General features: G+C 43.6%; 1 protein-coding gene across 7 annotated transcripts in view; it reads left to right on the plus strand.

The window, feature by feature from the left end:
* Positions 1-15,000, plus strand: part of fryb (furry homolog b) — a 108,457-nt gene that overhangs the window by 80,044 nt on the left and 13,413 nt on the right. For 5 of the 7 annotated variants that reach the window (XM_080779732.1, XM_080779727.1, XM_080779728.1 and 2 more), the window contains 16 exons: positions 2,917-3,067; positions 3,591-3,694; positions 4,793-4,884; positions 5,022-5,115; positions 6,750-7,023; positions 7,497-7,648; positions 8,512-8,699; positions 9,254-9,348; positions 9,855-10,056; positions 10,556-10,777; positions 11,706-11,904; positions 12,177-12,274; positions 12,369-12,539; positions 12,681-12,821; positions 13,702-13,896; positions 14,522-14,686. In XM_080779732.1, coding sequence (XP_080635858.1) covers positions 2,917-3,067; positions 3,591-3,694; positions 4,793-4,884; positions 5,022-5,115; positions 6,750-7,023; positions 7,497-7,648; positions 8,512-8,699; positions 9,254-9,348; positions 9,855-10,056; positions 10,556-10,777; positions 11,706-11,904; positions 12,177-12,274; positions 12,369-12,539; positions 12,681-12,821; positions 13,702-13,896; positions 14,522-14,686 — 2,543 coding nt within the window. The remainder of the gene's footprint in view (positions 1-2,916; positions 3,068-3,590; positions 3,695-4,792; positions 4,885-5,021; positions 5,116-6,749; positions 7,024-7,496; positions 7,649-8,511; positions 8,700-9,253; positions 9,349-9,854; positions 10,057-10,555; positions 10,778-11,705; positions 11,905-12,176; positions 12,275-12,368; positions 12,540-12,680; positions 12,822-13,701; positions 13,897-14,521; positions 14,687-15,000) is intronic. The other 2 variants (XM_080779733.1, XM_080779729.1) reach the window with 1 other exon arrangement.

Here is a 15,000-nt window from a genome sequence, read left to right on the forward strand (position 1 = left end):
ACACACACACACACACACACACACACACACACACACACACACACACACACACACACACACACATCCCTGTTGTTTGGAATGAGCTGCAGGACATACATTTCTCCTCCTCAGCAGACTTGCTCAGTATGTTAATGGTGAAGAATGACCGGAGAACTGACAAACACGACGACTTGACAGCAGTTTCTCAGAGGAAAAAGAAGTCTGCACTATTATAGACAGGGAGGGTGTGGATGACTGGCATCTTTACTCAAAGCTCTGTTTCCTGTTCAAAACATAATCTAATTTATAATAACCTAGCATGGTATCAGATAATAACCACTATCAACCTAGTGTCCCTATTTATTCTTTTTTTTAAGACATTATTGTGGCTTTCCTGCCTTTGGATAGCATAGTGAAAGTGTCAGAGAGGAGAGAGGTGGGGAGTTACACGCAGCAACAGTTGTCAGGCTCAGGAATCAAACTCTTTGTCAGGCTACATCACAGGCCATTATTATACGGTATGTGCCTTAACCACAAGGCCTCCGGCGCCCCTAGTGTCCCCATTTTAAAATGAAAAATGTTCAAAGAATTCTCAGCTAATTTCGACGCTTACGTTTTTAAGCTCGCGTATAGCTATTCATTATAGGACTTTCCAGGACTTTCCACAAGTACAGGCTTTTCTACTCTCCTTCACCAACAAAGCACTAGGTTACATTCCAGCAGTGGTGGAAGAAGTACTTTTTTTTACTCACGTAAAAGTACCAATACCACAATGTAGAAAGTAAACACTACGAATGATAATCCAGTATTCAAAATGTACTTCAGGAAAACTGCAAACGTATTCACGTCTCCTACGGGTGTACTTATGAAGCGGGCAAAATCAGTGTTAAAATATACAAAGCATTCAAATAAGTTTAGTCGAGTAAAAAGTACAATATTTGCCTCTGAGATGTAGTGGAGTAGAAGAAAGTGAACACTGGAAATACTCCAGGAAAGTTCCAAATTAAATAAAATAAAGCAGTTAAGTAGAGTACTTAGTTACGTTACACTACTGCATTCCAGATAGTACAGGATAGGACAAGACAAGACAGACAGACATGCAGTGACTCTGTGAACTCTGAAGATACACCGCCTCTCTCTCTCTCTCTCTTTCTGGACAGGACAGGTGACAGACAGAGCCAGTGACTGATAAACAGGTGTAATAACAGGCTTCTAGTTTAGCGCAGCACTCACATCCAGCACAATCCCTGGAATGTCACACATTCATGCACTGGTCCAACCCGCACCGCATGCACTCCGTGCTAGAAGAAGACCACGTATCAGTGTTGATTTCGTGGAGTAAAACTATGACGGATAATGTTGGCCGACTACCTTTTTTTCACTGATGAAAATTATTAAAAAACTAAACTAAAACTAAGCTATGATGACTAAATTGAGACTAAATATATTGACAATGTCGTCAACAAATTAAAACTAGACTAAAATGTTAGGGACTAGTGGAGAATAGATATAACTAAAAGAACATTCATTTTATGATGGTGGCGCTCTGAAAATAGCAGATCTACAAGCTCGAGCTGAAGTGATTTTTTGATTGTGATTTGATTGTGATTTTTTTGATTGATTTGAATACTTTATTAATAGTTTGCAAAAAAAAGTAGAGCTACAGTTATACAACAATGCTAAAAGGATAACACAAAAGACCTGAGGGCTTGTTTCTATTGTGGTCCTATGTATTGAATTAATTCCATGCCCTTCTCGAGATATCTCGAGAAAAGCTATTATTACCATTTTAGCCAAACACGAGAACACGAGATTTGATTAAATTAAATGGCCAGATGCTTCTTCTTCTCTGCTTATGTCGCACATTTCACGTTACCGCCTATGGTAACGGGAGGGAATGTGTTAAGAAAGTACTGTGTATGTACATTCTTATGTATGTCTGTATGTTTAAAATAATAATCAAAAGCTACAAAGTAACTAATGTTTAGTAATAGTGATCAAAATCTACAAAGTCATTAGTAACAAAGGTTTTCAAATAATTGTAGTGGAGTAAAAGTTAAATATTCTCCTCTGTGTGGAGTGGAAGTAAACTAAATTAAATTCGGGAAAGAAACTCCAGTAAAAGCAGAGAAATCACCTGTTCTTAAGAACAGTACATTAGTACATGTACTTAATTTCTTTCCACCAGTGAGTCTGTACAGCCCCATGGGAACACCAATAGAACCTGTCCCTGTGTGAAAGCGCGTGGCATGCCTTCGGTAAACATGCTTAGGATGCCATCTCTTCACTGACGCCTGGCCCGCGTGCATGCATGTCTGACTCTGTGTCTGTCGGCGTGTTGTACTTACTGTTGGCAAGCGTCCAAAAATCTTCCAGTGTTTGATGCCGCAAGACCTGTTTCAGTGGAGTCAGTGAAGTGCGTTATTACTATTAATGTGTGTCAGAGGCACGTGGCCCACTGTGTGCATCTCCATACGCTTCTGGTCATGATTGGTAGAAGATGAATTGGACTTATTGTTAAGTCAATTTAGCTGTATATATATATATATTACGCTAGAAAACAAACATCCAAAGTGCTTTCCAGTCAAGAGAAAAAAAGGGACAAAACGTGGGTCTTTAGGTTTGATTTAAAATGTCTAATAGTAGGGCTGGACTTGATGTGTGGTGGAAGATCGTTCCAGAGTTTGGGGGCAAGAGGAGAGAATGCCCTAATTTAAAGATCACCATTAGTTTTTAGGCATGTTTGAGTAATTGGCCTCAACGTTCATGAATACACAAGATACACACACAGACAAAATAGACAAACTTTAATTTTGTAACATTATATATTATGATTAAAATCTTGGTGTTTTGGCAATTATTTGGAGGCCCACTACTCACACACAGAGAGCCACTGGCTATCCAATAACTGTGTTTTTTCTGTGTGTTTTCGTATAGCTGACCCTCTCCCTCCGTACGCTCCGTGGCTGCTGGGTGTGCTGGAGACCAACCGGCCTCAGCCACTGCCCATGCCTGTCAATGGAGGCTGCTGGGCCCCACTGGTCGACTACCTGCCAGAGACCATCACACCCAGAGGACCACTGCACAGGTACACTTCAAATCACACACACACACACACACACACACAGGTTTGACACACACACACACACACACACACACGCGGACACACACAGCAGATGATTGATTGATTATCATGTCTTGATATTACTAAAGAGGTGCTCTATTTCACTGTTTCCCAAACACATGGGTCGGAACTCATTTGTTATCTCCGCAGTTGTAATGTGGAGATACAAGGTTTCTGCGCGACAGTGACAATTGCTAAATGATTGGATTTCATGCTTTAGCATTCTTGGGTTTTACCACAAAAGTCATGTTTTTTTTATATATATTTTATTATATTTACTGTATCGGGTGATGTCTTATACTGTAGCTACTGGCAGTAAGATGGTTGTATTAACATTAGGACTGTCAACAAAATAATAAAAGGTTCAACCTATAGTTGAATAGAAAAATGTGAAAATTGAAAGTTTAGAATAAAAAAATGTAAATGCTCATAAAGGCCCATTGTAACCTTGCCAGCCCTACTGATAATCTTTTCTGTGTGCTTCCAGGTGTAACATAGCTGTCATCTTCATGACAGAGATGGTGGTGGACCACAGCGTGAGAGAGGACTGGGCACTACATCTACCTCTGCTGCTCCATGCCCTCTTCCTAGGTACCGCACACACTCACGCACGCACGCACGCACGCACACGCGCACACGGCCACGTGTTACGATGGTATTTTCCTTGACGTACAATTAATCCGCATTGTGACGCTGTGAAATCTTATCTCCAGCCACAGCAATGACTGGTATGCTCTGTGGCCACACACACACACACACACACACACACACACACACACACACACTCGCACACACACACACACACACACACACACACACACACACACACACACACACACACACACACACACACACACTCGCACACATTACCCATGGCAAGTGTTTTTTTTTCTGTTTTTTTCCTGGTTGATCTAACCTGTGGTATTTGTTCACATACAGGCCCTCCCCTGTCAGACAGCATAAAAATGTAGTTTTATGTAATGCCATTATTCCGCATGCTAACCCTTATGGAGGTCTGTGTTAATTGTCATCCACACTGACAGTGTGAGCTGTCCTATAGTTGTCTAAATGCATGATAGTGATGTTTGCCTAGATAATGTCATAATGTATGTAAGTACTAACATGTTTAACTTAAAGGGGCATTCCACTCATTTTCAACATTTTACTATGTCATTAATATACCGGTACCTTAGAGCTGTTGTGTGGAAGGTCTGATAAAAATCATTAACATGGTGAATGTTAATGGTTTTATTCATACCTCCATTTCTAGGAAACACAGCTCTAATGTATATTAATGACATAGTGATGTTGAAAATGTGTGGTAGTATTCCCCTTTAAATAAAAGTATCAATACTGCAATGTAGATACTCTCGTACCCCCATATTCAACTAAAAGTATCTGCAAAAGTAGTAAAGTACCAAAAGTAAGTTCCATATCACAAGTTCAAAATGTATTAAAAGATCTTTTGAAAATAGCCAAAATTAGCACAAACATTGAAGACCCAGAAGAATATCAAAGATCCTAGACAACCCAGACTGTTCACTTCACAGCTATAATCTGTGTGTGTGTGTGTGTGTGTGTGTGTGTGTGTGTGTGTGTGTGTGTGTGTGTGTGTGTGTGTGTGTGTGTGTGTGTGTGTGTGTGTGTGTGCGTGTGCGTGCGTGCGTGTGTGCGTGTGCGCGTGTTCAGGTTTGGACCACTACAGACCGGAGGTGTTTGAACACAGCAAACGCCTCCTTCTGCACCTGCTCATCGCCCTGTCCTGTAACAACAACTTCCAGGTCAGAAAACTACACTACAACATGCCACAATACAACACAGAAAAACAACACGACACATTTTAGATTTCTTGTATCAAGAGTTACTGTTTGTGTTGTGAAATGTTTGTAGTTGCATCGTGATGTGTTTGTGTGTGCAGGTCATCGCCTCAGTGCTTCTGTTGACAAGAGAGATCAGTGACAACAAAAGTCTGACGGTCAAATCCAGCTACCACGCAGAATACACACACACCAGTAAGTACACACACACACACACACACACACACACACACACACACACACACACACACACACGCACGTGCTTGCGTGCCTCCCCGTGAACACGGGCAAATGGGCACTATGCACACACGCCATTTTGGAATGAACTTGGGCCCCTTCCCTATTTCCTTCACAGGTGTTATTGCTGATAATGGTGAAGGCTCTGTTCCATTCTTGCCAAACAGAGTCAGGGTGCTGCTATTGTGCGTGTTCAGATTTAATCTGTGTGTAAGAAAACAAAGCAAAGAATCTACTTCCTTTGCCATCTAAGATCTTTTGGTGCTAGTAGACGGATTCTTCTTTTGTTCTTCACTTCTGTCATTATGAGTGTTCTTCAGTACTGTAGTAGCACCTGGTATGGATGTTTGTCTGCAGCCTTAAGGTGAGACACCCCAGGTGAAATCATGATTTTTCATTTTTTTTTTTTTTTGCTATTTTGCTTCCTAAACATGTTTTCTTTCAAACTAAAGCAAAATACACATTAAAAATACAGATTTAGATGTTTAGTTGGATAGTTTATTTTAGCCAATGACAGCTCGTTTTTCGGGGTGAAAAGCCACCATCTCTATTTTCATGATTGGTTGTTGGTACAAAGGAAGTGACCATATTTGGATCAGACCACAGTCAGCTTGAGGTCCAGACCTTTCCAATGATATATGCCATTATATGTTGTTGCCAAGGTTTGGATGAGATATTTTGTCTCAAAATAGTGGCTTCAAATAAAACGTTTTGGAATTTTACAATACAAATCTTTAAAGGCCGTTTTCTCAAAATGAGTTTTCCTCATACTTGGGACAAAGAATCTCCACTTCAGTTGAACTCACATACACCAAACTTTCCAGTCTTATTCCTAACTATATTCCGCAGACATTTACACATGGATTTGTTGATATATCATTCACAGCCTGATTTACATCACATTTTATACCAAAAAAATGCCGAAAATTGGGTTTTTTATGCCTGTTGACACTATTTTCTGATTTGTGGAGTGATAATTAGAGATATCAAAAATCCCATGTGTAATTTTCTTTGTCTCTAATGTGTCAACAAAATGAAATGATAATTTTGAACCTGGCTTTATCCGATCTTCAGATTTATCGTCCCGAAATGTATGCAAATTAGCGCATATAATGCCTAATTTGCATATTTAAACATATAATTTCAGAAAACTTGTAATACAAAAAATCTTAGTTTTAATATAAGTAATCAACTGGAGAAGTTTCATTGTGATAGCTATTATTTAACTTTTTTTCCCTATTCACCTGGGGTGTCTCGCCTTAAAGTCACAACTGCGGCAACTGGACATTTTGTTCAAATGGTGTGTATCTCTGAGAGTGTACAAATGAAACCAATCGATTGTACACTCTCAGAGTTATGGGGGTCATTGAAACTAAAAGGTTTGAGAACCACTGCACACTAATTGGAACAGAGCCTAAATCAGTATCATCGATAAAAGTAGGGAACCGGCCTGGAAACAGGAAGAGTTATTCTGTGTGCATATAGCCCATTGTGTTCGTGACCCTCGACACCCTCGGCACCACACTTTGGATTTGAACCCAATAAAGATGCTTCAGACTCTGACCGCGCGTGTTGTTCTCCTGCGCCTGCAGGCTCCCCCCCAGACTTCCTGCGGGAGTGGCAGGCGTCTCCGGTGGTGGACTCCGGCCTGAGCTCCACGTCCAACTCGTCGTCGGCGGGCAGCCTGGGAGGGGGCAGCCTGGGAGGGGGCAGTCTGGGAGGGGGCAGCCTGGGAGGGGGCAGCACAGCGGGCAGCGTGGGACACCTGCCGCTGGTCACCCCCGACGACCTGGACGACCTGGACGCCGACACCACCAGCGAGACAGACGAGAAGACCAACAAGCTCATCGAGTTCCTGGCCACTAGGTAGATACTGTTGGCGGTGAATGAATGAATGAATTAATGATGATGGGGTAGCGTGCAGTGGTGGAAAAGGTACTCAAATGTTTTACTTAACACTTTTTATGCCCTGGAATTTTTCAAAATAAAGGTGCTGGAGTACCCAGCAGATGAGGCAGATTTGACTCTGAAAAGCCCCGCCTTCCATTAATCCCCAAAACCGCGAGGTGAAATCTTCCATTACTTTCTTGCACCTCGGCCGCTGTCAAAAAATGGATTTTAGCGATCGTGTTTTACATCAGTAAAAAGTGTTAAGTAAATGTACTTGGATACTTTCCACCACTGGGTAGCGTGTGAGTGTGTGTGTGTGTGTGTGTGTGTGTGTGTGTGTGCGCGCCGGCGCTCGCCCGCTCGTGTGTGTGTGTGCGTGTGTGTGTAGTAGTAGTGTAGTGTAGTGTGTATAATGTGTGTGTGGTGCTTGCTTGGTGGTGGGCATACAGAGCCTGGAGTACTGTGTTGTCGTTGCTCAGAGCGTTCGGGCCGCTGTGGGTCCACGAGGACATCACGCCCAAGAACCCAAACTCCAAGAGCACCGAGCAGCTGGCCAACTTCCTGAGGCACGTCGTCTCCGTCTTCAAGGAGTCCAAGACAGGTCAGTGTGAGGATGTGATGTCATCACCATGATGTCATACAGTAGCTGTCTGGGCCCAGAACAACTCTGTTATGTCTTTTTATACGGCTTAGTTGAATGCTTGATTCTGATTGGTTAAAGGAGCATTCAGTGATTTGGGTGATTTGGAAAACCCAAATAACAAGATAACAAGATGTGCACATGCAATGCACGCACTACAGTGGGGAGACATGCAACAGGCCAACAGCACACACACCAAGGCCCGCCCTCGCTCGATCATGATTGGCGGAAGGCCCCTCTCTATGAATGCTGGGCCACCTAGCCAAAAACCGCAAATTGTGATTGGCCAGAATGAGATGATGTATGATGATGTATGACAATAAGAGCTCCCCTCACTTCACACAGGTGTGATTTTTGAGGGGTGCTAGCCCTTCCTATATACAGATTTTGTCCCCACATGTCTCAATATTTGCCATTGACAATGTCATATGTGCCTCAAATATGACGTAAAATTGTGGCAACACAAACATTAAATGCCATTGTCAATGAAGGGAAAATCTTCGTCATACTGTATGTAGACGAGCAAATCGGCTAACCTATTCCAATAATAACCCTAACCCATGAATTATCCCTTTACATATCTCCCTCAACACCAAATCTCTACAAGCTCACAACATATCACGCTGCAACATTTGCATTAGAGTTCATTTGATTCATTGGATGTGTGTGTGTGTGTGTGTGTGTGTGTGTGTGTGTGTGTGTGTGTGTGTGTGTGTGTGTGTGTGTGTGTGTGTGTGTGTGTGTGTGTGTGTGTGTGTGTGTGTGTGTGTGTGTGTGTGTGTGTGTGTGTGTGTGTGTGTGTGTGTGTGTGTGCGCGTGCTCAGACTTCCACCTGGAGCAGGCGCTGAGCGACGTGTCTCTCCAGACGGCTCTGTGCAGCTCGTCACGCCACTACGCCGGACGCTCCTTCCAGATGTTCAGAGCTCTCAAACAGCCAATCAACGCTCACGCCGTCTCCGACCTGCTGTCTCGCCTCGTAGAGGTGGTGGGAGAGCACGGAGACGAAGTACAGGTGCGACGGAGAGACCTTGACCTTTGAACTTTTTGTACCAAAAAATGCATCATCTCTTTGGGGCAGCGAGCCCACTGATGATTCCCAGCATGTTTCATGGAAGCGAGAGAAAGAAGTGAAGTGAAGAATGTGAGGGCCAGGGCAGTGGTTTCCAAACCTTTACATGTCAAGGACCACCAAATCGACCCTAATTAGCCCGCAGACCCCCATTAGAAAAAGATATGCCAGTGACCCCCATAAGAGAATATTTTTACGGCTCTAGCAGAGATTCTCAACCATTTTAATTTCAAGGACCACCAGTTTGACATGCATTAGTCTACAGACCCCCATTTAATGGTCTGGGACCCCAATTTATATTGCATAATCAATGTTAATTTAACTCTGAGAGAAGGTTTCCATTTGGTTCCTAACTATCATTTAGCTGGGGACCCCCTGGAACTCCCTCAAGGACCCCTAGGGGTCCCCGGAACCCACTTTGGGAACCACTGATGTAGGGGCCGAACCTCTAGTTACAGTCAATGTGTGCGTGTTCAATGTGTGCGTGTGTGTTCCAGGGCTATGTGATGGAGGTGTTGCTGACTCTGGAGTCAGTGGTGGTGAATCTAGCAGAGTGTCTGAAGAACAGCGACCTGATGGCAGCTCTGACCAGGTACAGTACATCAATCAACCATCAACCAATAGATACTGTACATCCACGTCCATAAGACTGGATGAGATAGGATAATAACAGAGTAGACGATGCATTACATAACATATCATAGCGTAGGTAAAACATTTGCCCACTACCGCAAGACATTCATTCAAAGTTTAATTTCCCGATAATAGTAACCTTTTTCTACATCACTCTATTCCTGAGCTATGACCACTTTTGGTTACTTTTGACAGTTTTTACTGTTCTTTATCTGTTCTTGAGTGGTCATACAATTTTTTTTTAAATGTAGGCATTCGGCAGATTTACAGTAAGCATAAGGTAATAGATCAAATATCATACAGACAGACACACCGATAGGATAGGATCGATTACAGTACCCTGTCATCCATTGCTCCGGGCAGAATCCTAACATAGCACCACATACCAGGCAGTATAAAATCCTCCAATGTGTTTTAGTAATGTCCAGGAGTGTATGTTTCACTGCGTTGCGTTCCCTCCATTAGGACGTCCTCGCCTGACTTCCTCACCAACGACAAGCTGATGAACAGGAAGAGCACGGGGCAGCTGAACTTCCCCGGGCCGGGGGGGTTCGGAGGCCTCTCGTCTCAGCGCCACCAGCGCTCCTACTCCGTCCCCAAGAAGTTTGGAGAGAGCGGCGGTCAGCCCAGCGATCCGCCTCGCAGTGCCACGCTGGACCGCATACAGGCAAGGAACAGCCTCTTATCTTTATATTTTAACTTTTTGTGGTTTTTGATGCTTTACGTGATCATATTACAGTGTCACGGAAAATGATCAACAGTAGCAGATCCACAAGCGACGCGTTTCGATCCTGTAGATCTGATACTTTTCGGTCCTTCTGAATTTATATCCTAAATTCCTAATCCTAAGTAATAGTTTTGGACATGATGTGGCATGTCTTTCAAAATTAACATAAAAATTAAAGAAATTAAAGAAACTATATTTTATTTATATATATATATATTTTTTAAACTATATTTAATTTACCCTAAACATTTTTAACATTAATTTCCATTTTATATTGTTGGATGCTGGGAACGCATTTTCACAAAGTTTTAGGTACTGTTAACCTCTCAAAATATAAACGTGTTGTTTATGCCTATCAAAATGTCTAGATCTTCATGTGTGGATACAATTACCATCTTTAATTACAAATATAAACCTCTTTGTTGTTTTTAATCCACAGGCCTGCAACAATCACGGCCTTTCCCGCCCGGGCAGAACCCCGGGCTCCTGCTCGTCGTCGACCAATCGCATCGATCCCAGCGTGCTGTCGGACCCCGCTCACGCCTCGCACCCTTCGTCTATACTGGCCACGGTGTTCTGGGTGGCCGTGTCGCTCATGGAGTCCGACTTTGAGTTCGAGTACCAGATGTCGCTTCGCCTCGTCCACAAGCTCCTATCCAAGGTAGAGGACATGCTCACAGGAGCCGTCAGAAACACATGGATAGAAATGTCCTGTGGCCATTTGAAGTGTTACAATAATAGAACATTGAACGTAACATAGTTTTTTATACAGTTTCACCATCTGACAATAACACTCCCATTTGAGAGATGCTAGGTTTGATGTTTACCTGGCTGGTAATGAATTTGTAGCAGTGTTTCTGTTCAAAATAAACACACAATGCGAGACTGGGGTGTAAGAATGCTTTGTTTGGGACTTTGGGAACCACATGAACGATACTGTATCTATTCTTTGGAAAATATATTTGGGGTAGAGGGAAAAAAGGGGACCCCGGTCAACTGAGTATAATAGGGTTTAAGTCGGTAATTGAAATGATCAAATGAATACAACTGAAATTTATTAATTTAATGTATTAGACTTTTTGTTCACAGCACACACCTGACAAAAGACCATGATATTAAATATTGATGATGGTAGTTAAATAGAATCGTTTAAAGCTAAATTATGTAGTTGGCCCTTGGGTGTTTTAATATTTCTAATATGGCCCCCTTTGAAAAAAGAGCATCCCTGCTCTAGTCTAAATCAAACAGTGGGTCGGGACCCATTTGTCACATGTGTCACGACTCGAGTAAAAATCTAATTTTATTTTCCCACATTAAAAAAGAAATAAATATATATATATATCAAAATATTGTATCCTTTTTAAAAGAAACAAACAAACACGTCTAAGAAATGCCATGAATAAAATAAAATAAAGTGTTGTAGGCTTGTAGATCTGCTATTTTCACTAGTTTGGGCCCCGGGGAAACGTCTAATCTCTCTCTTGGGTCTCTAACTGAAATGTTTGGGAACCACTGCTCTAAACTGACCATTGTTTGGCTGCCCAATAAAACTTGAACCCCCTTTTCTTGTTCTTTCTTTCCCGTGCCAGGTGCCCCTGGACCGAGCGGAGAACCGCGAGCGTCTGGAGAAGCTGCAGGCCCAGCTGAGGTGGAGCGGTTTCTCTGGCCTGCAGCAGCTGCTGCTGAAGGGCTTCACGTCGCAGACCACCCACGACCTGACGCTGCAGCTCTTCTGTCAGCTCACGCCCGTGTCGCGCGTCCCAGTGGTCGACACCTCGCAGGCCATAGGTTTGTGCAACGCCCAGAAATATAGTCGTTACCTTCATCTTGTTGTAGGCTTTAATCCAGAGTTATTTTGCAAGACATCGCAGCTCCACATCCAAATCCATTTCTTTCCTCCGATAGTTTATTTGCATGCTAATATTTATATTTTTCTCTGCATTTGTGTGTGTGTGTGTGTGTGTGTGTGTGTGTGTGTGTGTGTGTGTGTGTGTGTGTGTGTGTGTGTGTGTGTGTGTGTGTGTGTGTGCGCGTGTGCGCGCGTGTCTGTGTGTGTGCAGGTTTCCCTCTGAACGTGCTGTGTCTCCTGCCTCACCTCGTGTCTCATTTCGGACACCCCAACCAGTTCTGTAAGGAGAGCGCCGAGAGGATCGCTCAGGTATACACTGCACGCTAGCACATAGCTCTCAAAAAAGAAAGGCATGCTTATGACATGCTTATGCTTATGACATGCTTCATAATAATCCCTCCAGGTGTGTCTGGTGGAGAAGCACACCAAGCTGTCTCACCTGGCCCATGTGATGACTCTGTACAAGACCCGCTCGTACACGCGGGACCCCTTCTCCTGGGTCAGCGTGGTGTGCCGCTACCTCCACGAGGCCTTCTCTGACATCACGCTCAACATGGTCACCTACATGGCCGAGGTGAGACACACCCCTCTTTATGACATCACACTCTGACATCACACAATCAACAAGAATTAGAAAGTGTGTATTAAATGTCTCTCTCTGTGTGTGGCTCTCTCTCTCTCTTTCTTTTTCTGTGTGTCTCTGTGTGTATGCTAGCTACTGGATAAGGGTTTACCCAGCATGCAACAGTCTCTGCTCCAGATCATCTACTGTCTGCTCAGCCATATGGACCTGACGGCTGTGCATGTCAAACAGTTCAACGCAGACGTCCTCAAGACCATCGAGAAGTTTGTCCAGGTCTGCTTTCCGTACTCTACCTAAGTCAGTGGTCCCCAAAGTGGGGTCCTTGAGGGAGTTCCAGGGGGTCCCGACTCCCCAGCTAAATTATAGTTTGGAACCAAATGGATCCTTATGGGTCTGTAACTCAGAGAGTTAAATTAACATTGATTTTACAATATAAATTGGGATGCATTGGGAGTCTTTGAAATTAAACGGCGGATATATCGGCTATTTTAGCAAAGAATTTGGTTTATCCACTTAAACCCCATACCTCAGGGGACAATAGGGTTAAACCCCATACCTCAGGGGACAATAGGGACATGTTTTATTTTATTGTGGGGAAAGCTTTAGCTGAAGTAGCCGATCGACAAGCTTACAACGTGTCACAGCGCGACGCGTTGTGAGCATGTCGGTCTGCAAAATATGGATGCTGAATTTAATATGTGTCTGTTATAATGTTAGTATAGTATAACCCATTCACACAGACTGTGTCTGTCTCTCTCTCTCCTCCCTACAGACGGTGTCTGTTATAATGTTAGTATAGTATAACCCATTCACACAGACTGTGTCTCTCTCTCTCCTCCCTACAGACGGTGTCTGTTATAATGTTAGTATAGTATAACCCATTCACACAGACTGTGTCTCTCTCTCTCTCCTCCCTACAGACGGTGTCTGTTATAATGTTAGTATAGTATAACCCATTCACACAGACTGTGTGTCTCTCTCTCTCCTCCCTACAGACGGTGTCTGTTATAATGTTAGTATAGTATAACCCATTCACACAGACTGTGTCTCTCTCTCTCTCCTCCCTACAGACGGTGTCTGTTATAATGTTAGTATAGTATAACCCATTCACACAGACTGTGTGTCTCTCTCTCTCTCTCTCTCCTCCCTACAGACGGTGCACTGGAAAGACGCTCTGAACATCTTGAAGCTGGTGGTTTCCCGCTCCGCCAGCCTGGTGCACCCAGCGTACGGAGGGACACACACGCAGGGCGACCTGTCCAACCTGGAGGTCAGCAGGGTGTGGGACGGCTCCGCCAACAAGGCCCTGCCCGGGAAAACCCTGGACTTCACCTTCGACATCTCTGAGGTGACGATACAGAACACACACTTTGTTTCTCTGTTTTAAATCATTGCATATATCTGGTCTTATCCTATCTAAATCAGTCTATCTTATATATTGTCGCTGTCGGGCAGAAACCTCCTATCTCTATGTTCTTTTTATTTTTTGAGTGGTGCAACCACTCCAAGGAACAGCATTGTCCGTGTTCACCTATGTGTTCACCTATGTGGCCATGAGCACCAGTATATGACTATGAGTACCAGTAGGGGCGCTGTTGTGCCAGAAACAGAGAGAGAGATAGTATTAGTGCTGCACTGTTGCCTGCTAATGAGAGAGAGAGAGAGAGAGAGAGAGAGACAGAGAGAGAGAGGAGAGGAGGGGGGGAGGAGAGAGGGGAGTTGCACCACTCAGTTGTGATTTTTTTGCAAATGAACGCTGTACTTATACTATAGCATCACACAAAAGTAGCAGATGTGCAAGCTTGAAACGTGGCGCAAAGCTATGCGTTTTGAGCTTGTAGATCTGCTCTGCAGTTGAGCATATGACATTTCCACCCGACAGACACGATATCCTTCTGTCTATTCTTCTGTATGTCTGTCTGGTCTGGTCTCACTTTGTGTATTTAATGTGTGTACTGTCTTGTACGTGGTAGACCCCGGTGATCGGGCGGCGGTTCGACGGGCTCCAGGGTTCTGGAGGGAGAGAGGGGAAGGCCAGAGCCATGGCGGTCACACGCAGCGCCTCATCCACCTCGTCAGGATCCAACTCCAACACCGTGCTGGTGCCGGTCAGCTGGAGACGACCTCAGTCCTCCCAGGTATACAGTCACACCATCTGTAAGGCTGGGACAATCACTGCATTACAATGTCATGGATTGAAGTTGTCAGCCACAATTCAGTTAAGTCATTTGTTTTCCATAGAAGCCATCAATGATCATGTGTTGTATGGATGCATGTTGCGCAGCAAAAATAGCCTATTTTTATTAACAAGCTCTATTTTCTGTCATTATTTTAAGATTATTAGAGAATTTGAAGCATCTTCCATAAAACCCTGATGGTCTGGGATATTTCATTAAAGCAAAGGTTAAAGCCTCAATCTGGGATTTCATCATCATTGAATGTCTTCCATCTT

Source organism: Protomyctophum bolini, assembly GCF_963924005.1.
Source record: "Protomyctophum bolini genome assembly, chromosome: 13".
NCBI lineage: Eukaryota > Metazoa > Chordata > Actinopteri > Myctophiformes > Myctophidae > Protomyctophum > Protomyctophum bolini.